The sequence below is a fragment of the Branchiostoma lanceolatum genome, chromosome 9 (assembly GCF_035083965.1).
Source record: "Branchiostoma lanceolatum isolate klBraLanc5 chromosome 9, klBraLanc5.hap2, whole genome shotgun sequence".
Classification (NCBI taxonomy): Eukaryota; Metazoa; Chordata; class Leptocardii; order Amphioxiformes; family Branchiostomatidae; genus Branchiostoma; species Branchiostoma lanceolatum.
The window spans coordinates 8078297-8106256 of record NC_089730.1 but is presented as its reverse complement, the minus strand read 5'-3'; the positions used below and the strand labels follow the sequence as shown (position 1 = coordinate 8106256).

Genomic DNA, 27960 nt, shown 5'->3' with positions numbered 1-27960 from the left:
GACAAATAGTTTCCTTTGAGAATTAGAGCTTCGCGTGGTTTAATTTTTGTTTTGTATTGAAGGGAATCAAATAGACAAATGTGCCCTCGGTTATTTTGTTAAAGACAGTTATCATCCTAAATACCTTTATGCCAGCTTGAAAAGTAGGGCACAGAGTACTTATCAAATCCGCATTGTATAGGACGTTCTAGACAAGGTAATGGCTCCATTATTGCCAAATGGAACGATAGCTATTATATGTTGCAAATTGGTTCTATCGATTTTCATCGAATGGCAAGTCTCCTTGGACAACCGAAACAAAGCCAGTTGGCGTTATTTGCGGCTGAAAAGGTCCATCCGTGCATTCTGGCCGGTTTTCTAGAGCTATGTCTTTCTTTAAATGGTCAAGGTAGAAAAGCCTATCAGATAATCACAAAGTTCTGACATGTCACGCAAAGAGACAATTGGAAGAAGCTTGTAACGATAGCTAGAACACGTACGACGTGTTTGGCGTTGAAACCGTATCATCCGCACCAAATGTTAAAGTTGCAGATTGGTGTAGGAAATACATCCATCGGGACAAAATTGTCGAGTCTGTCTATCAAAGCCATTCTGGTTGGTTTCCTGCAACAACTTACAAATACAGGATACAATCATCAAAGGAGCCAGACCTTTACACTAAAAAATGCCACATAAAAAAATGATAGGCTTTGTTTATTTCTATAGAAAACATCACCATCGTTGTGTACACGTACCTCTGGAATGATTACAAAAGCCATCGTGAAGATGGACAGGACAATGTTGATCCAGAACAGCCAGCGCAGAAATAGGAAATACGATGCCACCACTGACCCAAAATAGCCTGTTGAAATAGTCTCGTACATGTGAATAAAGAATATCTACCCATAGGTATCTTAAACTTTGTCCAGATACCAGTATATACATAATATGATGGAATGTTTAAGGGCAAGAAGTGGATGCGATTATCAAATGACAGTAGTCAAAGTCCAAATATCACAATCGGCACAGGAAGATATTGAATATATGGAGAGAAGCATCAATGCTATTATGCCCATACTTAAAATTAGGACGCTTTATAACTGTATATAAGATTTGCATATACAGCGTGTCATCTTTTCTTAGCTACGAATTGAATATGTCACTTACTTTCGATTGTCTTTATTCTTGTTTCCCATGGAATAAGGATGGAAATAAAGTTTGACAACTCCCGCTTTATTCTCTTGTATCCCTAGATTGAACAAACATAAATGGTGATGAAAACAACGACTGCTAACAGAGTTTCTTACAAATCATTGACATTGCCAGAGGTACTAGCATGATTTCACTTGGTACAGTCTTTTTAACTTCAGACATTATGTACAAATTGGTCACATATTAACCAACGTCGATAACAATCAATGGACGGCATTACCCCAGTTTGACTTGACGGCAGTTAATCACACCATATGTCTCTATAATCTCTTTCGCATGATAGAGATTTAAATTTCATGATGTATCGATGAATTAACGCCTGAAAAGGGTTTCATCGTGAGTTTGTTGTAACTTACCCGTGTGAATGTCTCTTTGTATCCTTTGCCTTTGGACAGTCGTCCCTCGTATTTGTTTAGATACTCTTGTGCAACTCTGGCAAAAAATACACATTATCTTGTGATGTAACGATGTACGTAATCCCATTGACCAATAGCACCATATGATATTTAAGGTATAAAGCGACGAGGACGACTTTTATAAGTAAACAGACAAAAGATTAACTTGTTGCATACCAAATACTTACATCTTTTAGCATCACTTGTAATTGCCTCAGAACCATTATGTCTTGATTTTCCCAATGAAAATATGTTCAAATCACATTGTACAAATTATTAGAAACAAGTTGTCCAGACTCCTTTAGATTTGCATCTAAGATTAAAGCAAAAAAAAATACCTCAATGTCTTAAGTTTCTTCTTCATCCTCCACGGCTGTTTGCGGATAGATGCGATGATCTCTTTCTGCCTCTGGATGTTCTCAAGGATGGTCTCTTCTGGTATCTCATCTCCATCTGCTTCTTCGATTGTTTCCACGTCGTCACTGTCCCTGGCGAAAAGGAAATACACAAAACGTCACATTTTCGAATCAGATATGAGATTGTGAAGCGCAGACGTTGCCAAATATCATTTAGAGCTGCAGCCTTCTGTGCCGAGAAATTTAGATATGAACGCTTCCATGCTTACCACATGAGACAGGCGTAAATTCTCATGGTTTGTGCATAGACTGGATTATTCAACTCCTATATGGTAGCAAACAGTTCATCAGGGAAACGTATAATTGCAAAGCTGTTTATCACTACGTAGCCTGATGGTATACACATGTGTGGACATCCACCCGACGATGACAAAAGTAGTAACGTGCTTCCAAAAGTACTTGGAGGCCGACATGGTAGTCAGGAATACAGTAACCGACCGAGCAAAGACCACAAACATGTAACGACATATCTGACTATGAGACTATCTAGTACTCACACAGTCTGCAGCAACAGATCCATTTTTGCATTGCCTAACGTTACCGATGATTATTTCGTTCTACCTTGCTTGAAACGTCGTTTGACAAACGCCACTATGGCTGCTTTTCGCTACTTTACGAAAGTCAGCTTATCATCATCAGTGGCCATTTTACAAAACAAAACAATATCATCTGTACCACTCAGTCATTCTGATCGAAACTGTATGTGATCAAAGCAGCGTACAATCAATGTATGATTGTATTATTGACCGGGACCGTATCTCATAAAAAAGCATGGGCTTTCGACATGGTTTTCACTGTAAACTCACTTAATTCTACAAGGTACAGAGGGATTATTGTTTACTAATGGAATTGTACGAGCGCAATGGTAAGATACAGCTGACTCGGCAGAAGCACTGGACACATTGTGATAACTGTTGCCGACTTTCACTCCGCTTTGTTTTGTGAGCTACACTAAAATCAGAGCGTAGCACTATTATTGTAAATATCATAAGTATTCTGTGAGAAACACGTCAGAACGACACATGCATTGAAAAGTTAGTAAGCTACTCTGGCATATTGGTGGAAGAAAGCTAAGTTTTTCTAAAAAGAGTTAACACTTATGATTACCTGCTTCCTTGCAGTCCAAAATTTCTTCTCAGATATTCCAGATTCTCCCTCCTGCATGCTCGCATCGGCTTACACACGAAATTAGGCGGACGGTGGTCCAAATTTCGGACGTTAACACCAAGTGGATACAAGACGGGCATCGTCTCAGACTAGATCTTAGACATTCCTTATTTGAGCTACCGCAAGGCTTTTTGAGATATCAAGATCAAAGAAAAGACTGCCTTTCATCCAAAGCTTGTGGATCTACCTGATACTGATAAAGAATAGAGGGGCTTTTATGCAACCTGAAATAGGTCGCTAAAATGTTTCCGCGCCGTTTTTGTTCACTAAGTATCAGGTACGACATATGATAAGCGTGCTGCCATTCACAGATCCAGCATCAAAACCTGCAATCGCATTCCATATAGTGCTGGATAATAGATGACATCTGGCAAAAGTTTCTCCGTCGCTTAGATCTATCATATCCCTTTGTTAAAGTGTGCTCTTAACTCCAATCGTTGCACCTGTCTCGGTGATTACGCGCCTTAAAAGAACTTGCGTTACAAAGAGAATGAGAAATATCCAAGTTATGTCGAAGAAAATACCACTTATCTTCTCATTTCTCATATCGTGATCATAATGCTCAAGCAACTTTTCACCATTCAACAATTTGCACTGTTCTCAACATTAGTAATACAATCAATATTCGAGTAAGAAGTGGAAAAATAAGAAAAAAATCTAAATTACCAACGTCAAAAACTGCAATAAATGTATATCCAAAATTCCACGACCATTTCCAATGACGACATAGTGCACAACATTTTAAGAAATTGCAATCGGCATGCATATCAGACGGCCTACTTTGAAGCCTGCTGGAAGTGTACTCCTTTTCCCCCAGGTATTTCCGTGTAGACTTGATCTGCCATATCTCACAGCTTCCATGTATATCATCTAAATTCATCAATATATAGTGATCCACCACAACGTTGTACTTACTTGCTGTTCTTTTGATTCAAGGAAACAAAACATGTACTTCTTGGAATATAGATTATGGTTTGGAAGACTAACGATTATCATTCTTATCATCATCATCGTCATCATCAGCGTCATTAGTATCCTTTTCATAAATTGTCTCGCAGTAATCATTTTCAATGTCACTATCATATTTTAGCCATAAAACGCATGTCAGCGAGACATTTCTGTTGCTGTTAAAGGTAGTATCCATGTCTACTTTTAGTGTATTTTAATCTACATGCTTTGTGTCCTTCCAGGCAATGAGGGACAGGGATGCATTGGGGGCCATCATACATGACTCAAGACTGCAAAGAATCGACATAACCAAAAACATAGAAGCATATCGTACGCAACGTTAACATCAGGCTCCGACCGTTTTTCCTACACATCCTTTTAAGTCCCTAGTTTTTCCCTGAGCAGTCTGTCTACTCGACGTACTCTATAAAGTGCCACAAGTTTGATTACACGTCCTAAAGGGCGTATTAACCCGGATATCACCGGTCAGAGGAAATTGAAGCCATACTCTGACGGGCATATCTAGCAAGACATGCGGTCTAAACCCATGTAAAGAACCAAACGATTGCTTACGTTAGTACGTTATCCTATAGACATTGGGCTTCTCACGGTACGAGAAAAATACGATAAATTGTGAGGAAAATTGCAAACATCTACCTAACTTTAATTCAGTTCCAAGCATTGCCCTTATATATATCTTACGCTCAAGATAACAAGGTAAAAAGACTAAGTGTAAAGGAGAAGAACCAGCAAAATGGACAATTCCTTGAACTAGACTCGTACATTCTAGATAGTGCAACGCAACAAACACACACACACACACACACACACACACACACACACACACACACACACACACACACGTATGTATAAATCCGACTGCACAAAACAATTTTATTTTACACCTGATCAACAATATTTTGACTAAAAACGAAACATCTCCATTTAGGTGACTGGCCATGGTCTACCTGCTTTTGTAGCTACGACCATTCGATTCACGAAATAATGCAGAGCCATAATAAAACTGAAACAAACTATCCTCACCATACACTGATGCATGGAACACAGTACATTTACGACTAACCTCCAGTATTGCAGTTGGCCACGTAACGACCCAAGGCGTCGTTATTGACCGTGCTCTTCACAGAAAAGAGTTTATTCTGCCCATTTCAAAATAGATAACCTTGCTTCTATATTCCATTATCGTTGGGGCAGAGGTACGCTATGTCATCATAAAACTGCCACTTACTTATTTAACCCACAACAAATTATAGCCATCATTCAAGGACGGGAACTTGTTAAGGCCACAGCATATTGATATTGTTACAGTAACAGTTCTAGTATGTGTACTTGATGTACTTGTATGAAGTGGAAGTGAAATAATGCCAATATTGATTCTACTGAAGTCTGCCAGAATCAGATTGGATAGGCCACTACATGCGTTTCCCTTTATCGGTTTTAACATCTAAACTCAATATATCTTTTAAGAGTATAGCAGTTACTTCTGTACTGAAGCCAAATGGTATGGTGGTAATTTTGCTGTGAAATTTAGAGGCAAGCATCTTGAAATAATCTGCCACTTTCTTGGAACGAACTATTTCTATAGGTACTGTCAACGGGCAACCACTGTGGAGTACAAATAACGATTCTATGTTAGTGGTTTGTCCACTCTTAATCTGTTTTTAATCTACGTGCTTATCGAAGTCGACTTGGTAAAGATTAATCCATTTCTGTGAACGATTGACTGTGCAGACGTTTATTTAGTAGTTGGCGTCGATAGGCGAGTGGTTAGATAGCGGTCATGGGGTCGAGAGGTTGCGGGTTCGATTCCTGGCTAGTCGTTGTGTCCTTGGGAAAGGCGTCTTTCCTTACTACATCCAGGTGTAAATGGTTACCTAGCTTCGGCTTGGGAGGTAAAATGTGGTGGAAGGAAAGGGATGGGCTATGTCTTACTATACCATGTCGCCGTGTCCTTGGGAAAGGCACTAAACACGAATGTCCTTACTCCATCCAGGTGTGAATGGGTACCTGACTTCGGTTTGGGTGGTAAAAGGCGGTGGAAGGAAGGAGATGGGCTATGTATTCTGATATCATGCCCAGGACACAACCAACAGTGCCCCTACGGCTTCATGATAAAGGCTACGGGACCTTATCTAATAGATAGATAGATAAATAAATAGATAGATAGATAGATAGACAGATAGATAGATAGATAGATAGATAGATAGATAGATAGATAGATAGATAGATAGATAGATAGATAGATAGATAGATAGATAGATAGATAGATAGATAGATAGATAGATAGATAGCCATATGAAATATGAATGAATAAAACGAAAGTCTGCAACCTCGGACAAGATCGTTACGTTTTTCGATAATTGAGTTTGCATTTTGGTAGACATGATTACTGTTACACTCTGGATAAGTATACATAGTTTCTAAGGTAAATATATTTTCATTCAAAACAATCACTGAATAGTGTCGTTAACGGAGCTTAGCTCAGTCTTAGACATGTCCAATATCTGTGAACCGCTAGCGAATGATCTTTATATTGACCACATTTTACAAGTCGGCACAAGAATTGCATTCAGTGCAAAATCTACTCTATAGTGTGTTTCCGGACCAGTAGATAGACAATGGAAGCAATTTGATGTCCAAGCAGACGTACGAATGGGGGGGGGGGGGGGGGGTAGATGGCGAGATGCTCTTGCTGTTTGATCGTAATCACAAACAGGATAGAAAATGAAATATCCCACGACATAATGGGTAAAACACAGGTTCAATATCTTAGTCTCACGTAATTGAATTACTAAGGTGGCCCCTTCATTAATGCTTTCACTGTGATTAGACTATCAAAGAAGCATGTTTGTTATAAAACTTTTATCTTCTTAAAATAGAGAACAAACTAAGGAAATTGAAAGCTTACAAATTACGACATGGATTGTCCTTTATCCTACATAATCGTAAAAGCACCGAAGCGTAAGCCTGTATTAGACATTAATCATGTATAACGGCACATATTGATCGAAAGGGGGCGCTATGTTGACCTAACGTGTTTCCGTAAAGTCTGACCTTTGATTTCAGGTAGAAAAAAGGAGAAACATCTACCATATGAAAAGGAAAGAGTGACCATAGGAAAGCTTCAAACTATTTCTAAGTGACTGATGTAAGTAAGTGTTAAAAATACTGGAGAGTTCAGTGACTACGTACCTCCGTCACTACAATCTGTTATGTCCTGAGTCAGGTCAGCTTGAATATAGGTGACTTTAGAATAAGATGCCATTGATCATAACATTGTGTTTTTCGGTCCTCAGATTATTCGGTCCTCATATCATGTTGACTTTTATGACATCTACTATATGTTTCCAACACGTGCGATTGATCTGATCGAGAATATGTGTTGGCTGAACTCCTTATCAACTGTAGGTTTTTCTTAGTGGTAATAGAAATATTATAACTTTGAGGTTTATTGTAGACTTGATCAAACAAGGTATAAGGTTAGTACACATTACACAGCTAATGTGATCTTACTAACAGGGTAATAAGGTTTACTAAGTTAGCACAAGAGTGGACAAAAACACTTCTACTTACTCGTCTTCGTCATCGTCGTCTTTGTCAGCTCCACCTTCATCACTCGAGTCACTCAGGATAATTTCTTCTTCTACCGGCTTCTTCTTCTCCTTTTTCTTGTCTTTCTTTTTCTCTTTCTCCTTTTTCTTCTTATCCTTTTCCTTTTCTTTCTCCTTCTTCTTCTTATCTTTCTCCTTCTCCTTCTTCTTTTTAGCTTTTTCCTTCTCCCTTTTCTTCTTGTCCTTTTTGTCTTTCTTCTTTCCCGGTGGTTCTTCGATTTCTTCGACGTCGTCGATGTCGCTTCTCCCACGGTCCTTTGCGGTGAGGTTCCCGGAGGATCTCGTTCCCCGGCTCCCCTCGTCGTGGCTGGAACCCTCTCCTGCATCGTTCCCAGTGTCGTCTTCAAAGTCTACCTCTATATCGAACTTCACCTAAGGCAAAGATGCATATTTCAAGTTCGAATTAAATTATGAAACAAATATATATCCACGGGTCAAGGCGGTTAACGTTAAAGATATTGGACATTATCCAAGGAAGTTGTTCCTTGCATCCTCAATGCGTTGACCGAATAGCACGTACGCAGTCTTGAGGCACTGACTCGCACGTTGTTTCTCTTAATAAAACGGCATATGAAGCAATCCGATAACCAATACACTTGAGGAGCTGAGGCTAACGAATCAATAAATCAATTAACACGTGTGCGTTAAGAAGAACTGTCCATGCCTATTTCGTTAACCTTACGTAATGCCGATATATGAAAGAATATAAATCAGCAACGGAATTCTCTTCCTTTTGAAATTGTTCATTCATCGTTGTAATTTTGACAATATATAAGACTCCTGTTCGTACTGTTACGTATATGCATTGCATCTTTTGCTACATAACGTTACAGGTAAGACTCACCATCAACCATTTATTCTATTGATTAGCAGTTTGTCCAATTTTTACTTGAACTATTTCCAAGCATTTCCTCTGTACTTTACAAATTCCATTCATTCATTTGCTGTATGTCGCTAGATAATTGATGGACAATAGCGATTTCTTTATGTAAGGCCATTGTCCTGTAAATTCTTTAGACCCCCACCCCACCCCCATCATTGCGGATTGCCGTATGTTGAAGACCACGTACCTCTGCACTCTGTGTCTCGGACCTCATGGAGTTCCCTTCCGCCGAGGCCGCCTCGTCCCCTTGCCCTGCAGGGAACAAGTGGAACACAGAAGGTCTGTTAACATTTGGCGAGATCTTGTGCCGCTTAAAATTCGGCGAGCTGACATATCCGAGATTATCCATGCCGCTTGTTTGGTCTTGAAGCCGCCCCGGGACAGCAGCTGGCTCTACCACGCTCTCTGGCCGTATCTGCAAACTGCCACGCGAGGTAGAGAAACTACTCGTTTAAAACATTGGACAGGATCTTCCGGTCGTATCGGCTGGAGAAAGCATCTCAAATCGCCATTTCCCTTCACTGGGACTTCCAAGGATCATGTAGGGTGGGAGAAGACAAATCTATATGTCACGAGAAGGCATCAGCACAATCTCAGTCCCTTTGTAGTTTCCCGCCGGCCGCGGCAGCACTACACAGAAAGGTTTGTGCAGCATCAGCGACTGGAAATAGACTCTCTCAATCTTCTGACGACTCTGAAGAAATGGAGAGAGTGCAGCCCCGATTGGAACAGCATTGTTCTTGTTAGTTGAGACTAAATGAGCTTTACTGCGATGCAGACCCCAGGGAGTAAGGTTTGAACGAAACGGATGGTCCAGTCTAGCATTGCTTATTCTGACTGTACTCCGCTAGAGCCAAAGATGCCATCTTTGATCAATGGAAATACTTTTCTTTCCCGCTTGTGTCAACTTACGAGCGAAATACATTTGTTGTCTTATAGAGTTTTGTGTGCGTTCCAGAAACGTGCAACAAAGCTTGACTATCTGTTATGCTTGTAAAACTGTACTACAGTCTGTACTTTCTGTGAGGTACCTCATCATACGCTTCACCGTCCTTGGTCAACGATCCTTACCTGAATATGCAAATGAAGAAAATACAATGAAAGTACAATGACCTTTTCTATTGTGTGAGAATCACATCACTTTCGTCTTTGTTCTTTACACATGGTCATAGATTTTCTCTATCCTTTTTAGAAGATTGTATGGGGTAAGTTCAAGCTACCATATGCCAATACTATATTCCACCATGAGATTTAGTATTATAAAGAGGGAGTCATGTATGCCTATCGAACAAGCTGCGTGGTTTTTATTGCCCATTCAAATGGCGTCATTTCTTTGTGTTTCTCCTAGAAACATCTGTCAGTGTCCCTTGGTTATGATATGTTTTTATGGTGGCGCCATCAGAGTAACCTGATATTCTATCATTCGTTTCCCAACAAACAAGATGGACTCTTTTGGCTTGAGATTCGTATTGGAAGAACAGATCTAGAAACTGCCAATTGTCTTCTTATGAATGGAAATGGTCAGTATCTCACACAGGTAGTCTACCACCATTTGTTTTCCAAGGTACTCTGACCAGTAAGCGGTATGTACTGTTCCATCAGCCCTATGTCCTAACATAATGCTGGAATCCTCGATGTTTTTTCATTAGGAACCAGATTGGCTTCTGATTGAAGATAAATACTGCAGTAGAGCGGTCTGTTCTGTTGTAGATTGAACAGGAGCTAAAGCTCCGTACAGTCTTGCGATCAATAACCTTGTGTTGGCTGCAGTGCCGTGCGTCATCGTACAAGCTGTCGGACTGTTCCGGTCCACTTCCTTCTCTGCGCTGATTTCAAATGGTGCAAATTGGTTAAAACTCGCCAGGTGGCGCAAGTGTCCGTCATTTTGTAGTGCATGTCCGTTTAAGGTTTGGTCTTCCGCATAACTGCCGTGTAAATAGGGGAACATTACCGTGCTATGCATGATTTCCCGCTTTTACTGGGTACAAAATCCACCACTAAATGGATAGATTTACTTAACTGGGCGCTTTGCAAAAACATGAAGCGTATTTTAAAACCTATATTTTGAAAAATGTGATTAGAACTAGGCATCTCCACAAACATTGACACAGGGACAATAGATGCACTCTGCATGATCTACGTTTTTTTTTATACACAGATAGACATTCAATGCTTATTTCCATCTTAAAACGTTATCATAATGTTAAAATGTCTAATACAGTTGACAGTAGTTAAGTCTCAGTTGTTAACAAAAACATGTATGGATGAATGTGGTGAACGTAAATGAAGCGCTACACTCGCCACATCAATTGATGCATGTTTACGTACATTGAATCAATCTTACAACAAGGAAAGGCTGTATGCATCGTGTTCCGGTGACAATACTAAAATCGATCAGATTATCAAATTGGACGTAAAGTTGTTTTGAACAGAGGCGCGCTCTGAGACGAGCCTGCGGAAGAATACACAGGAACTGATCACCTGAATTTTATCTGATCACTCATATCAAGTACGACAACGACATAGGTAGAAACTACTTCTTTCAATTCCTAAATCTTCTGTATCATATCTAGAAAATCATATCAAAATTATCCACGTGATACTATATATCAAATAGAAACGGTAACCTTAATCATAAGTGACATTTATACAGTGAACTTCTCGAACACAACCTTAATAAAATGATACTCACAGAAGAATTCCAGTTGAGCACCAGGTGCAATACGGAGTGTGTTCCTCCGCAATGTGTACTTCACACAGACCCTACTGTATTGTAGAAGGCTAGAACCTAACGGCCCGTGTCTAAGTAACCGTCACAAAGTAGATATTTCTTCATCACTGGTGATAGTAATTACCCGGCACGTGGCATGGCCCCCAATAACCGCTAGAGTAAAATTGTTCCCTTTGCAATTCAGCGTTCCATAAAGACACAAAAAAGTAGGGCAAAGGAATGCTATCTTGACGGTACGTCTCATATGCATTACACTGTGCGTCCATAAATCATTGTAAGCACACTAAAAACCGTGGGGATTGGATGTAATAAAACAGTCCGCTTTGTAAACTCCTCCAGTGGTGCAAATACACGTAATGAATTCATGGTCACAACTTCTTAATGCGCACACGACCCACGAGGATGTTACATACAAGGTTTAGGAAATAATTATTAGAGTAGTAGCTTCTTGGAAATCGTTAAATTCGTTTGAAGCTGCTGGTGTCATGATCAGTTGGCTAAGTGCGAACTCGGAAGAGTCACGGTTTACTTCCTTCTGTGAGAGTAAGCTGTAATGAGCCTTGTGCTATAGGGATTTGGCTATGTGCATGTCGGCATATGCTGTTTGCGCATCGATGCCTTCTGACGCAGCTGGGAGGTTGGATATACACTCACAAAATCATAAACGAAGCCTGTTTTGCCAAACAGTTCATCAGAAATATCAAGTTTCAATTATATAAATCTTAGATTCTTACACCCTTGGTGAGCAAAATATGAATGCGCCCCCCCCCCCCCCACACACACAAACACAATGTTTACTGTCAAGTGACATGATACCCAGTCCTACCTTGTGAAGGCGCCGACGCCATGTCTTCCCGTTTTCCCACCACCGTTTAGTTTTTGAAGTGACCTTCTTCTCGATGTAGTAAATCCAAGAATCTTGAGTTCAGTTGGTTCAGGTATTTTCATTGAACGCAGTTTTAAGTCATCCTTTGATCTTCTGGTCATCAGCCATTTATCAAATATGTCCACTTGGCAGACGAAGCGAAATATAATTTGGCTGTATCGTCGTATCTAAAACTACTGCTCGAGCGTCTAGAACTGTTCAGTTTACATCATCAGGCCATCGTTGTAAGGAAAGTGAATTGACAGCAACTTTCACAAAGCCTTCATGATGAATTCCTCTCACACGATCCTCGAGGTATGGTTATCTTGTGCATCATCCTGAGGGTCTTCATCGTTACGCTTGTCCTGCATTAACAAAATAACGTCAACAGTTAGTAGTTCTGTTTGTTACGGGTAAATGTTAAAGCCATAGTTTTGTTTGTGATACAATACATGTATTACGGCGCGGTAACAATTGTCGTACGATTTTGATGTAGAATTTTCAAGTAGGCTGTGACAAAACCAATTGCAACTGCCGAACGGGATCTCTATTAAAGACAGGCTTTTCCGTAAGAAGACAAAAGAAATGTGTACGACAAATGCCCGGCTATAAAAAGATAACCTTCAGTCTGCGATAGTACGACGGTCATGCGACGACTGTGACCGAGCCCTTACCTGATTTTCTGACCCGTCAGCCTTTGTCTCCACCAGAGAATGACCAATAAGTAAAATCACCCGTGACATTTCTGTCAGCTGATACCACTAATTAAATGGCCACTAACGGTGGTATCGGAAGCACCTACTGTAACGGACTATGTAAGCCACCGGTATACTATAACATTCTCAACGCAAAAAAACAAACACAGTTACTCATTGATAAGCAACTGGAAAAGATTTTGAAAGTCAGACGTTTCAGACAGCATCCGCTATCATTCGTCAGTAACTACATATCTTATTACCTGGATCAAAGTATAACTTCATCAAAGTATAACGTTCTCTATTTCAAAGACGCTCCCGCGTGTGATCTGTGCAATAGGTTTAAAAAGAAAGGTTCCCGCTACAACTCGCAGTTTAACCCATTACGCTCCTGCAAACTCTGCGATATTCTCAGGGCAAATGACTGCAATCATTCTGACAACGAGGTCAACTCTTAAAAAAAACGGATACAGTATGTGAACACAATTACCAGGCTTTACGTTCCACATAGCTGAATAGAAAAACAGTTATGACTTAATCAACTACAATTTCTTCTTAGAAAATATATACCACTGTGGGCAACTCTATTTCTGTGACATACAAAGTCCCTCGTGACTCAAAACATCCTTTGATGAAAAGACAAAATTAATTTTCCTCATTATAATGAAAGGTAACAGATGGAGGGAAATGCGATGTGTCTGTCATCTTCCGCATCACCGAGCATCTTATGACTAATCAATGAGGCCAATTTCGAGCGCCAGTACTTAACACATTGTTTTAATTGCTTGTAAAAGTCTGCTAGGAAGAGTCAGCGTTTATGCTTGGAATGCCAGAGAAAAACAGCAATGAAATAGACTTGAAAAAGGTTGCAACAGAGTTAGAGCTAAAGCAAATTGAATGGAATGCACAAAATGTAATTATAACGTGCAAATGCCATCTCATTTAGAGTATGCTTGAAATTTTCATTAAATTGGTCATAATATATTGTCACATATATAATTGGTCACAATATAATTCTATTGCAAAGATGATACCGACATATATCAGGTGTAACTAATAGATAAGTTTATACAGCCCTTATTTTGCCGTCTAAAGCGGCCGCTACGAGCCAAATTTGCAATCGGTTGCAATGGATGTCGTAGATGTCAGAACTCTGCAAGGAAAATATGTGTGACGAAAGTGACTGGTTTTTCAAAACGTACTGTACCCGAAAATATATTGATTGCAAGTATGATCATGTAAGTTACTTTAAGCAACTTTAAGCTAAAATCTATACTTTACAACACTCATCGGCTGGCGCCTATGCCATTGATGTTGGACAAAACCAGTCATACATGGATGAAGGGTACGTGTCCTTGGGTCTGAACAGCAACAGCCATACGTGTATGGATAGATGGTGCTGTCCTTAGTGCTGAACAGCAATAACCACAGATGGATGTCACTGTCTTTGGACCTTGGTCATACATGGATGGATGGGTGCCACTGTCCTTGGTACTGCACAACAGCCCTGATACATGGGCGGGTGGTGCTGTGCTTAGTGCTGAACAACACCCGTCATACATGGACTTCCTTGGTGCTGAACAGCATCAGTTATACACGGACAGGTGGTACTGTCTTTGGTGCTGAACAGCACCAGTTATACACGGACAGGTGGTCCTGTCTTTGGTGCTGAACAGCACCAGTTATACTTGGACTGGTGGTACTGTCCTTGGTGCTGAACAGCATCAGTTAAACTTGGACAGGTGGTACTGTGCTTGGTGCTGAACAGCATCAGTAATACATAGACATGCAGTACTGTAAAACGGCATACAAAAAATTCAAGAATAAAGCCTCTATCGAAACTCAGCAATACCAATAAGCTTCATAATATCTTCCATATTGACCTATAGACCTAGTCGCCTTGTGCGCTTCCCTATCACTGATATCAGATACCGATAGGTCAGGTGGCTGGGTAATTGTAGCCATTACAGTAATGGGACGTGCAGGCCTGTATGTAATTGGCGGCCATACTTCACACCCTGGCCGGTTCTCCATTGGCCTGTGCCGATGTAATGACACCCACGTACACCATTAACACATCCTGAGTCATGGCAGACGAGGGCAGGTCGAGCCGGATGGTTAATACTTCGCAGATCCTTCAAAAATGAGTCTGATACGTTAACTAGACTCACGCTGACATTTTTGGGTCAGACCGTATCAATAAAATTTCTACGACCATGAAAGAAAAGAGCTGTTTAAAGAGGCCACCAAATTCCATCCTAATTTCTCTCCGCTTGCAGACGAAAAGAAAACTACCCTCCTCTTAGCTTCACAAAACCCACATATTACAGAAAAAGTGGGATCATTCGTCTTCCACTGTCTCGGAAAAAGAAGTCGAACCCAATAAGTTAGAATGTAGTGCCAGTCATTCAATTAGAGTTGTAGAATACTATATTGTTCACTGTCTGTCTGTTCTCTTTTTATGTTAAATGTATCTGCAATTAGCCAACGGGCAAGAACTTGCAATGAACTTTCAGTAAAACAAAACAGATGCTGACGAATCATTTCTTATAACTACTGGCCTCATTTGCAAAGTCGTCTCATATTTGCCTGTTGTAATCACTTGTCATGAGCTAATAAACAAACAGTAAACAAACAAATACCACGGATGAAATGTAGAAGATTCCCATATTGTTCCTTGACTTACCTTTCCGATACATTTAACATCATCCAACAATTACAACATTGACATGTACGAAAAAAGGAACTTAAGTTGTAAAAACTGACACAAAAACTACCATGCACAAAGGATTCAAAGACTAGGCACCACAGTAACAAACGAATATGTACGGTCAGAGTTCAGCCCTATGCCAAACACTGCACTGTGATCCTGCTCGACCGGTTAATATAGTGTGTCCCAGAGAAGAATCCAAACCCCAGAAGGAAAGCCCCGATAATGGGTCAATCAGTGGAAGAACTCAGTTAATTAGTGCAAGAAATTGGATTAATCTGAAAAGGCGAATCTGTAGGTTTTGTTGACACAAACGATTGCTCTACCAGTGTTTCAAATAAACTTGCAGTGCGGAAGTCGAAGAGAGGCTATCTGTTTATGTAAATCACGTTGTCTACCATCTCTATCACCACAAGGTCTAAGGTCTGGTCGTGGATGGATCAAACTGGATGTACTGTGGAGATTTGAGCTCTTCAAAAATATGCAATGGTTGGATGATTCATCAAATTACGTCTCTAATGCAGTGGTTACCCGAGGGGAAACGCAGAGTTGGAAGACCTCACACTACTTTATTGACAATGATCGAAAAAGACACTGGTTTCACAGGTTCTACATTGATGTCCGCCATAAAGGACAAAAATACTGGAAAAACTTAACTCAGTGTACATCACCGGAGTAATCTGGATTCAAGATGATGATGATGATGACGTTTCTGATTATATGCTTTATAAGTGTAGGTATATCACTTCTATATTCTTTTCGAAATTCTCCTGTTTTTTTATTCTATACTCACGACTCACGTGGCGGCTACAATACCAGTGAGCTACTGGTACTTAGGGCAGTACAGTACATTGTATAAAGGCCCCCTCTCATTGGGCTGCGGTACTGTGGCGGTAGCGTGCGGTAGCGTGGAAATGGCTACCGCCGCAGTGCCGTGCACAGACCTCAGCGTACCGTCCTAGTGACGTCTCAGTGCCGTACCAGTGCCGGTCCACACCGCCGGCGTGCCGGTTGAAATGGCGATTTTTTTCAAAATTTGAAAAAAAACGCAAGTGGCAAAGTGCCGCGCGCTCGCCGGGAGCTTGCCGGGAGCTCACCGCGCGCGCTATTGTGTAAAAAGTGATATGTCAGTTTCAAGGTTATTACGTATATTCTATAACATGTTATCTTTGATGCATCAAGTGTCATAAGTGAAAATCCTTTTATCACTTGAAATCAATTTTTGATGCATTTTTTTTATAATTTTGTATTGTATTTTGATCCATTGACAGCACTACGATTTTTGATTAATTGAAAGCACTGCCATCAAACTGCACTCGGACCATTTCCCTAGCTATTGATCTGTTAAAGAGTTTAGTTAAACTTATTCCAGTACGGTTGATAGACTAGTCGCTCAGGAAAGGAATCAAACCACTTGTCTACATGCACTCGCCCTGCTCTTGTGCCATTCAAGATTTACAGTGATTATCTGAACTTGATATACCAGTCAGGCACTGTATCCCAAATTTTACTCAATGTTTCGCCGTAAGGGGTGAATTAGAAGAATTCCTATTTATCGTTGATAGTCAAACATAGTTGATTAGATACTCTCGCTAAGATTAAATAATCTACCTACGAACAGGATTCATTCGAAGAAGAAAATGACTGGGCTACTCACGTTCAGGACATACTATGTAGACATGTTTGGCTTAGCCCCGCAGTTTAATATAATACCAACCGTTTTGGATATACATTTAAAGAAAGTGTGGAACTCACGTTTCTCCCTGGCTGGAGGGAACCACTGGAGGGAACAAATTTTAGTAAACTCCACACATATCATAAAATCAAAAATCACTTTGGTAAGGAAGACTATATAACATCAAATCACAATAAACCAATAAGCAGAACTACATGTTGTCTAGAAGTTGAAAAGGATCGACACATCAACACACCAGGCCCTCACAGATTGTGTCCCACATGTCATGAAAATATTGAAGATAGATTTCAATTTGTAATGGACATGGCCTGTCCCACTTATGGCAAAGAGAGAGTTGCGCTGTTACAAAGTATTACTACTAAGATAAACTTCACCCTATCACCCTTCACCACCACAGAACGATATTTCCCATGTATTGTTGTCATGTCCAACTCCTATACCACCTACAAAGGTCAATTTCATTATACTTCATCCTAAAAGCGAGGGACAAAATAATCCATACATGGCTTAATTGTAATTCATACACTGTTGTCGATATTGTTTTGTACTTATAACTGAAGGATAGGTTAGCCTTGCAGTATTGTTGATTTAGTGCCATATATTGTACCATATACGATTGTCGAACAATAAAGTTAATTCAATAACTTGCTCATCTGGGCTTCAAACGCAAATGCGCCGCACGTCAGTGAGAGTGCAAATGAAAATTGATGAAGGCAACGCGACAGTGCCGTAAAAATCTGCCGTGACAGTGCCGCCGCAATGCCGTAGCCCAGTGAGAGGGGGCCTTTACACACAAGAGCAGAAAGTATTATCAAAGTTGTCTTGTATCGTCTGGTTGCTCTTCAGTGAAGGACTTGGTAGTTTTCATAAACCGTTGAAAAAACGTTGCCCTAACACAAGTCTACTGTCAACGATATTTGTCAACAAGAGAAAATGATAAACGTGTTATCGATTATTTATATAGAGTGTTCTGTTGTTTGCTATTCCTGAAGACAGTTAAATCAATTTCCGACATTAGGTACACGGCGTTGCAAATTCTTCGTCTGGAAACAAAATCGATTCTGCCAGAAATGTGTGTTCGGTAGTCTACTTCACACTTGTATGTTCATCAACAGCTGTTAATGGCTTTTTAGTTAGGATTAGTGAGAGAAATCCGGCTCGTAATGTGACCATTAGCAGCGAACAAAGTGTACGTTTCATTGTACACATGTCATTCAAGAGAAATATCTATAAGCTGGTGGAAACATTTGGCAACGGCTAACCATAGAGAAAGGCTTACACATTAATTGTAGGCTTGGCTTTATTCCAGTTCTCTTGTAAGACTGGTTGATACGATCCACAATTAGGTCTTGAGTAATCTTCAAAGTATCGCAACGTATTGCGAGTGCTTTTCGAGACAAGGAAAGGATATGATGAGCAATTGGCAATTTTGAAAACGATGGGTTTCTATTTCCGGTGCAAATGTGTTCGGAACTACTAATAACAGCACTTCCGGCTATCTTTTAATTGCGTTCAATTACTTTCTGATCTTGATTGATAACTCCACAAAAGTACATTGCTACAGGGAATTCTATTTTGGTCAGCTCCTATTACTATGGCATCTGTATCTGTATCTGTATCTGTGTAACCGGTAACAAACCAGCTTTGCAGACACACGGTGCGGCAGCAGCTGGTTATATTACACCGAACGACCTGTCACATCTAACCTTTGCTCATCTAGCTGCAGGTGTTATGTTATTACATCGCCTCAACCAGTCACCTAATTCCATTTTCCTTGGGTTTGAAGAATATTCGAAGCTATATCAAATAACTGTGCTTGTAACAGTGCCCAGACTTAATACCCCTTTTCAACGCACAGTATCCATCATGCGAGTGTAAATGTATTGCAGCTTTATTGCAGTTGGTTTACAAGTAGCAAACATACGTCTCATTTGAAATATGCATCTGAACCAGATATTTCGTGGTGGCACATCGGAACTAGAGCGGAAAACAATCAACAAATGTGTTTTTATGATGGAGGGACCAGGTGTCCATGACATTCCGCGCGAGGCGACAAATTGCGCTGTCCTTACAGTACAAAAGGGTTTGTCTGATCGAATATAGCATCGGACACATATCAACCTTACACTCATTTGTTTAGCTGAACCTGGCAGTTAATATTTCCATATCATCAAAGGTCATGCATGTTCCTCGATAATATATCAGTTCAACTGGTTTTTGGAAGACCTAATAGACTTCAGCATTGAGTAGCTTCAGCATCGTGTCGAAACGATTACGTTTCTTAGATTTTGTGTGCTATGCATTTGTATCTTTGTTTATAAACCATGTATAACTGCTATTTGCTACACCACACCAGCTGCGAGCACACAATGACAGGTCGTTATAGTAGTCATCAATCGACTTGTCACACCTAAGCCCTGAATACCTTTGTATAATCTTAGTCAAAGCTTCGTCCAAAGCTATCTGATAAAGAGGATCCCTGCGTATTGAGTATAGAGTTTCTGATTTAAAAAATACGATGAAAACTATATCCTTTGATGACAGATGACATTGCTTTAGCTGTCACTGTAATGGGTTTAACAACTGTAAACTTTATCCAATGAGATACACGTACTACGCATTCATCTGATACCGTTCCAATCAGATCTCGAGGTGACACTTCCAAACGATGATAAGATCTCGCCAAATGACACTTAGCGCTACAGTTAAGAGCTTTGCTGTAATGTTTGTCGTGCACATATACGTCAATTTCCATTCCAGAAATAGAGTGATTGATAATATTTGGTTCATACGTTGCTAATGAAAATGCATTGGGGTAAAGCTAAGGTTTCTGCTCTTATGGGTTCCCACTTTGTCAACTCATCAACACTGTCATGTCTCATAGTTACTCTTCGTTTAGTCGTGTTAGAGTTCCTGGTTCCTTTAATTTTAGCAATGGAAATGACGCTCTGCCCTCCTAGTACAATCGGTGTGTTCTATATTACTACTTTGTATTGATCTGGATTCAACAGCACAACTCCTTATTATGATAAGACAGAGTTTAAAAGTAAAGTGAAGAATATGCGACATCATCAAAGAAGGAGTAGATATCATTACAACCAATGGAACACCTTTGCACCTTACACATTTAAAAAAATTCGGCATTTTTTATAAAGTGCGTGCGTGTTAGAAACTTGTGTGTTTTCAGGCGCGTGACTTGCCTAAAGCTCGCTAGAACGTGAAATCAACTGACATACGGTTTTGAACTGACGAACAATTAACCACACGGCACTTATCCACGTTTTCATAGCTGTAAACATCGCTAACTATCATTAATATCTTTAACGGCAGAGGGTTCGCAGAACATTATCATTTCTTAGCTATATTTTGTCAGTGACTGAAACCCAATTTTCTGCAAGTGATACCTATGCAATATATGTAGATACTTCAGTGATTGCTATTCACTATATTAGTCGATCGAGAACAATTGCGATGGAATCTGCTTAAAAGAGATTAAGCAAATAGCTTTAAGTAGGAAAGTACGGGACCTGGTCTAGATTTTTCCTATCAGCACTAAGACAATCAAAGTGCTACGGCGTCTAATATATATGATCCTTAAGATCTTAGCCACCTTAAAGACGAAATCCCCATCAAGTGCTTGAAAGCCGATCCAGGTGGTGTTATTAGGTACGATAATCTGTATTCATTTATCTGACATACGACAATCAATGAGGAAACCAGAACAAAACGTATGATCCGACGTTACCTTTAAGACGTGTATTTTTTTAGGTATTATATCTGTGTCACCCTTGAAATCGTTTAGACATCGGGGTTTTCCAATGTATTTTTCTATTGTATAACTAAGGCAACCACTAAGCACGGGAAAATATATTGTTTTTCAACTTAATTGTTTGATCCGCAGACGTCCAAACCATGGAGGTTTACATAAAAGTGGATCAATAATAAGTAATTGGGCACGCCAAAACGTTGTCCTGTTTGTATATTTCCCAGAGGTGCATCACTGCTAAATTGATAATTGATTTTCCTGACTTCACACGTTTGAGCTTATCTTTGTGGTGAAACAAAATAACGAATCTGTACCCCAGACCTAACGAAGATAAAGAGTCCCTCCAAACCGTTAAGATAACAGTTCAAAAGACGAACCAATGAAAGGCTGGAAAAGTAAGGACTGCGAGATTCTTATCGGTACCGAGTCTTGTTAATATCTCGATGCAACGTTGTTTTCTAGGTATTCCATTTCCTACAAGCGAATGACATCAGATTACTTCACCTTCCGATATGCAAAACTATGTACGGCTTGTACCTAATTGAAAAAGTATTATCATTCGATGTAATAATTGGTTGATTAAAGTTGAAAAAAGGGATAAAATAATCAATCCAAACACAGTGCATATCAGACGCTAACTAGGTACGCACGTTTGGTTGCTAATTTAAGTTAGATAGACTCTTATGGTTCTGAAAATATATCTGGATTCATTTAGTAGCGTTAACGGGGTCTACATTTGGGTATTTAGACTTCACTGTCTACACATCAATCGACTCACCGACTTTATAGATACATACTAGCTTCTTCTAGCGCCACAACTCTGTCGAGACATGCAGTTAACTCAGTTACCACGTTTTCGATAGTATTTGGCCTTGAACAACACTCTATACGGAACAGTATTCTACACTGAGAAATATTCAACATTAAGAAGACAACTCTATGATCATGGTTGCTAAAGTTCAGATAAATGGACAGTTTATCCATTTGGATACTCGGCAGCTAACAGGTCTCATCTATACAGACATATGAGAAAACGTGCAGGTGAGAAACCCTTTAAGTGTGACCAGTGCGACTATTCTGCTGTACATAAACAACGAAAGACAAACAATTCATTGAACAAACCTGCTGCATCTTACCTTCACCTCCCCGCCTGGGTGACCGCCTGTCCTTCCGCTTGAACGTTTTGGCAGAATGACAACGTTACTTTAGCCTATGGCCACTGGCTCCTATCCAGCTTATCCCATTAAGTGTGATTAAACTGCCTATAAAGGAGATGGTACTTCTGACTGGCACTGCCTCGTTTGTAGCCCCGTGCGCTGACGTGACCGAAAATCTAACGCGTCAGTAAAAACTCTGTAACAGCGGCCAATAAAGTGGCAACTGACAAATTAGAATATGCCACGATATATGCCGCTCATAAGGGTGGAAGTAGGAAATCTTTCCATAAAAGTACGGAAGATGGCAAGCCTTTAAAACTACATAAACAGCTTAGAATAGGTACAAATTGCAGACGTTCAATTTGGATTAGTCTGCCGCGACAACAGTTGAATCCCATCAGTGACGACGCCTCGAATCACTTCATTCAATTGCGCAATCTGTCACAAGTCAGCAAATCCACACGTAAGCCGCGGTTAAGGACCGTGCTTGTTACGAACGTCTCTGGTCCATATTTCCGCCATGCCTAGATCAACCAAACATTAAAGGTTTCTGTGACTCACAAGATACCAAAACTCAATATCCGTTTAACGGTATATGCATTGGTAGCCCGGACAATGGACCGTAGTTCCCCACCAACTGGTACTTGACCCACGAGCGTTCACTTGCAGGTGAGTACTTGGGGTGTTAAAGGTCAATTGGACACATGGTTTATTCATCAGCAATTTCCAGCCTTCAGGTCTCTCAGGAATAGCCAGTTAGATGTCAGACCAACAGTTATGTAATACATATGCTGGTGTGAAGTGGTTCTTGATGGTATCAACGAAGAAGTCACGCGGCAATGGGACGTTTGTTACCTGATGATTTATAGGCAATTTTGCAGCGTTGAGCATCTTTGACGTGACAGTGTCTCTGTAGATTCTCTAATTTTGATATCCCATGATTTACATAGTCTGCCTACAGGATTGTTTAAAAAAATGCATTTCAGGCAAGTTATTTCAGTGCGAAGAAACCTAGACAGTCGATAAGATTCTTGGAATTCTAGCGGCTAATTGGATACATGAATGTCATTAAATCATGTCGTGGTTTGTGGAAAGTGTTCTTATCTTTCAAGTATCTTTATCTCATGAGCTGTAGCAGCACATGTACCTTCCTGTGCAATAAGACAAGGATTCATAGGACATCGTCGGTCATGCTTGCCTTTCTGGCAGCATGTGATGGTATCTGGTAAGTGGTTTCAGCTCCTTATTTCCAAACATACATTTTTCTTTTTACGAAATAATGGGAACTAACGCAGGATCAGAGGTCTATCTGTCAAGCTTAGAAACCATAGAAAGCGTCAATGAAACTCTTAATGATGACTTTATCTATTGATGCAAATATCGCAGAGTATTCTTAAAGGATTGACGTATCTGTTACTGTAGCCTTCCCTTCATCATTGATGTTGCTCCTAGATCCTACTCATCCACATACATTCCTGTCACGTATACGTTACTTATCTAAGAATCCTGTGTAGCTGTTGCGACTTGTGGCCTACGATACATTGTGCCTTGCAGGATTGCTGTACAGCAATCAGTGGAGATAATTTACATGGAGTCTACCCAGACCCGAAGGAACATAAAGGTGTATAAAGTAGGTCACAACAGCTAGGGGCGTACAAGTTAGTTTTAATAAGTATTGGAACAGGATCATGTGAAAGCTTGACGCCTAGAGAAACAGAAAATCAATTTTGTTAGACCTTGCTGTCCTCAGATGCTCTTATCTGCCAACATGATCACACCTCCCTTTAGATTTATGGATTTGTACGTATATCAAGATGAATTGTTATCGGGTTGGAAGATCTACTCGACAACTGTGTATCCGTATCATAACTTGGAGGAGGACAGTAGAAGGAGACCCTGCGGAGTTGGGTTGTTGATAGCCATAGGAGGGGCTCCACGATCTACCACAGACAAGAGACAATGGAGAACAATGACGGCCCGCCTCAATACATGGAGCTAGCTACTGACGCGTGGATACCATTTTGATGGCACAATTTAGCAAAGAAACGGAACGAAAAGGTGAACAAATGTTTTAATAAAAGTCTAACGTTCGATATGCCATCAAAATAGACAGTCAAGTTGACGACCGAAGCAAATCCAAATCAGGGAATCTGGTAAAAGTCCTTAGAGATTGTAGTGTAGTGCTCAAATCAAACATGGGCCACATAGAAACCATGATGTCCCTTTGGAGGTGATTAGCGAAGGAAAGGAATCTTAATCTAATTCCCAAATAAACTTTGACCCATTCCCGACTGATCAGCTCTTGTTGTCAGGAAAGTAGGTCATGTCCCTAGGCCCTGATCAGGGCGGAGGGATATGACCAACAAATAGGTGAGAAACCCTTCTTTCGTATTGGATAAAGATTGAAACTTAACAGAATAGCCAGGATAACGGTTAGAATCAATTCAAAATGCCCTCCTTAGAGAGCTAAATGTTATCTCAAGCGGCAGTAAGTTTATAGGGTAACGACTCAAATCAATGTACACCACGTATTATCCAAGTTTCTCTGTTCCTTTACCAAGGGAGATACTTGAAGCCATCGGAGAAGCTTTACAGGCTTGCCACTCCTAAATGTAGATACCCAACGTTTTTAGTAAGTTTTTGTACCGTCAAATCTTATTCAATCCGGTAATAAGTTACGGTAGTCACTTATGGGGGTTTTCCCTGGATGTTAGTGCAGTGTATGCACTTTGCCATGTGCTGTAGGTAATTGTTCTTGGTAATTAGAAACGATAACGTCGGGCAAAACTTCTTGCCAGAAGGCACTAGTCGCATTGATAAATCAATCTTTCAAGCCACAGTAATGCACACAATGACACGAACGCCCACGTACAATATACCCAAGATACTTATACTCAACATTGATGTGGTAATGAGTTTGCCTTCAGCATAATTGAAATTTTGCCATTAACTTAAGCCTCCACTCTGGAAGTAAATCCATTGCCTTGAACCAAAATTGCTGCTGAAATATTTATCATTTTTTACCGTTAATCTTTAAACTTTGTCATTGTGTTCTTGCACCAATGGCAGTGCAGACTTGTGAATATATGACAGTAAATATCGAGAATCCACATTATGGTAGATCCCGTGGCTTTGTGTAGTCAGTTACAGGCACGTATCTATGGAGGGAGATCGATAGGATATCACATAGTCACCACCATCTGGCGTACAAAACACTTCCAAAAGTAAGAGATTCACGACAAAGACAGACTAGTGAACGTAACAGTTAGGATGTGGTTATCAAGATATTGGTTCGTGCCAGGTGGTAATGTATGTGACAGGGTAGAGATTAGGGATCTGGCTGACTCGCCGATTCTACCGGTAGAGATTACGATCAGAGTCTCTGTCAACAGTGATCACGTTGAGAATCATAGGAATGTATTAGAGTGGTCTCCCATTTTTAATCCTGAGTTTTAACTTTTAAGTCAATCAATATTGATCTCAAGTGACATGAATCGAACTTAGAAAGCTTTAACTATCTTTTAAGCATATCATCATCATCATCATCATCATCATCATCATCATCATCATCATCATCATCATCATCATCATCATCATCAGTCGACGTGCTTACGCATGTATCTATCTATTTATCTCTCTCTCTCTCTCTCTCTATATATATATATATATATATATCCACATGCACAGAAAAGTCCAATTAATACGGTAGAATCGCCGAGTCTGCCAGATTGCAATCTCTGCCATGGCATATACATCAAACAATGTCAACGACAAACAACTTGGGTCTGGAGTCTAACTTAATTAATAAAGCTTCTAAAGCAGTTAGTTCTCCGATGACGTAAGAAAATACCGTCTCACCGAGAAGTTTCAATGATATTACGATTATTATGGTTTCATCTTACAAGAGTTGCGAACTGTTTCATGTGACCAATAAATGACTTCTCTACTTTGTAAAGAGGGTTTTTAGTCATGTAAGCCTATAAAGCTATGCACTGTGAACATGCGTCTAAAATATACATACATCCTATCAAGTGCTCTCATACATACAAATGTCGGACCGCGAATAAAGGAAAGTCAATAAAGTATCCACAATTCAATTACATTAGTGGGGCTTTCATTTCATCCGGGACGAATTTATCAATAAACCGTCGGTCGAAGTTCAAGAATAAAATGCGGTATTGACACTCGACTGACGGCGGACAATCAAGCGGTAATTTGGCTAATCAACATTTGGACAATGGAATCGATACTTTGCTGTTTACGGGGAGTGTACTATTTCGATTATATCGAATTTCTTTGGCCACAGGGTACGCGTTGTGGATTAGGATCTGGCTAGCTCTCTCAGAAACATAGACAAGATATTCAGTCACGCAGAATGGATACTATCACACTGATACATGTATGAAGATACTTTACACTTATGGATTCACCAAAAATGCATATTGCAATTTAGAAAAGCTTCGTTTATTTTGAATATCTCGTATCATCATGAAGCTTACGTACCCATATCATATCCCATGTTCCTTTTTTTGTATACTGTATAGACCACAGATTCTTAAATAGTCCTGACAAGTCAATGATGCCCCTCCACAATAAACATACGTCAAGTAAGGAAACAGATGTATGTAAGATAAAGGATGGTAAAAAGCACGACGGTCAGGAATTACACATAACAAAAGCGTGTACATACCTGTTCTCATGTGCCCACAGTATTGGTATAAATCGTATCAGACCGGTCGGGGAAGTGTGCCTAATCGTGCCAGTCCGCGTACACACGTTGTATGGACAGGACTATCGATAGACACGCATGCTTCAAGCCTCTACTCCCACTCCCACTCCCTTTACGTGTGGTTTATAAAAAACTGCACATACGTTATCCGGCTCCCGATTACATCCCAGTAGCGAATCCACTTTGTCCGTAAACCTTCGCCAAAGATGCTGTTCATAACGAGACTTGAGTCTTGAGAGAGAGAATTGGCACTCCACGTCAACTCTTCATGTTGGCTAAGAGTAATTGAACCAACCGCGTTCAGTAAACCCCCACATTACGCTACAGTTTGGTTTGATTTATCAGAATTGCCTGATATTCATTTTATTTGTTGCAAGTTCGATATAGCGGGAAAATGTAGAGCATGCCATGTCAATGCATTTCATTTTGCTTGTCGTTATCCATAAACTAATATCAGTACATAAACATTGGACAAACATCTACATGACGAAAGCAAAAGAGACTCTTTGTTCATAAATCATCTAGGTTTTAATATTACATTGTCTTAATGTATACAAAGAACACATACCCTTTGATCTACTGTTAAGAAATATGGTAGACCTCTCTGGGGTAATATTTTCTGGGCAGAAAATAGATTATGTTTGCTTAATGAAAGTTCGTTTCTGCTCCTAGTAATTCCGCATGGTGACTGTCCAATATAGAGGCTTCGCATCGCCGGAAGACGGATGGTTATTGTCAGGAAGAATATGTGCGAAGTTTGCATAGCTCACCATGTGTGTCTACCAAAGTTATTAGTCAATAGTATGCCAACGTCGCTGTTTATATATGAAGGACTCCATTGAGTGACTGAATGCAGCCAGAGGTTGTTTCTACAACTACCTGAGCTGCAGAATACAGTGAATCATCATTGAGATAACGTTGCTAGCCCCAGCTTTTTATACCCCCATTCCACTCTCTCTGCGACATGAAATTTGACAGA

The 27960-nt window shown here is 40.1% G+C and overlaps 1 protein-coding gene across 1 annotated transcript in view; it reads right to left on the bottom strand.

Annotated features, from left to right (window-relative positions):
• The window catches only part of LOC136442352 (transmembrane channel-like protein 3), a 36037-nt gene extending 8961 nt beyond the window's left edge, over positions 1-27076 (bottom strand). The window contains exons 1-8 of the mRNA XM_066439160.1: positions 26943-27076; positions 12190-12593; positions 8820-8884; positions 7712-8121; positions 1925-2074; positions 1548-1623; positions 1147-1228; positions 735-841 (exon numbers count right to left, since the gene is read on the bottom strand). Of these exons, the coding sequence (XP_066295257.1) occupies positions 735-841; positions 1147-1228; positions 1548-1623; positions 1925-2074; positions 7712-8121; positions 8820-8884; positions 12190-12211 (912 nt within the window). The 5' untranslated portion in view covers positions 12212-12593; positions 26943-27076. The remainder of the gene's footprint in view (positions 1-734; positions 842-1146; positions 1229-1547; positions 1624-1924; positions 2075-7711; positions 8122-8819; positions 8885-12189; positions 12594-26942) is intronic.
• Between the last annotated feature and the right edge of the window lie 884 nt (positions 27077-27960).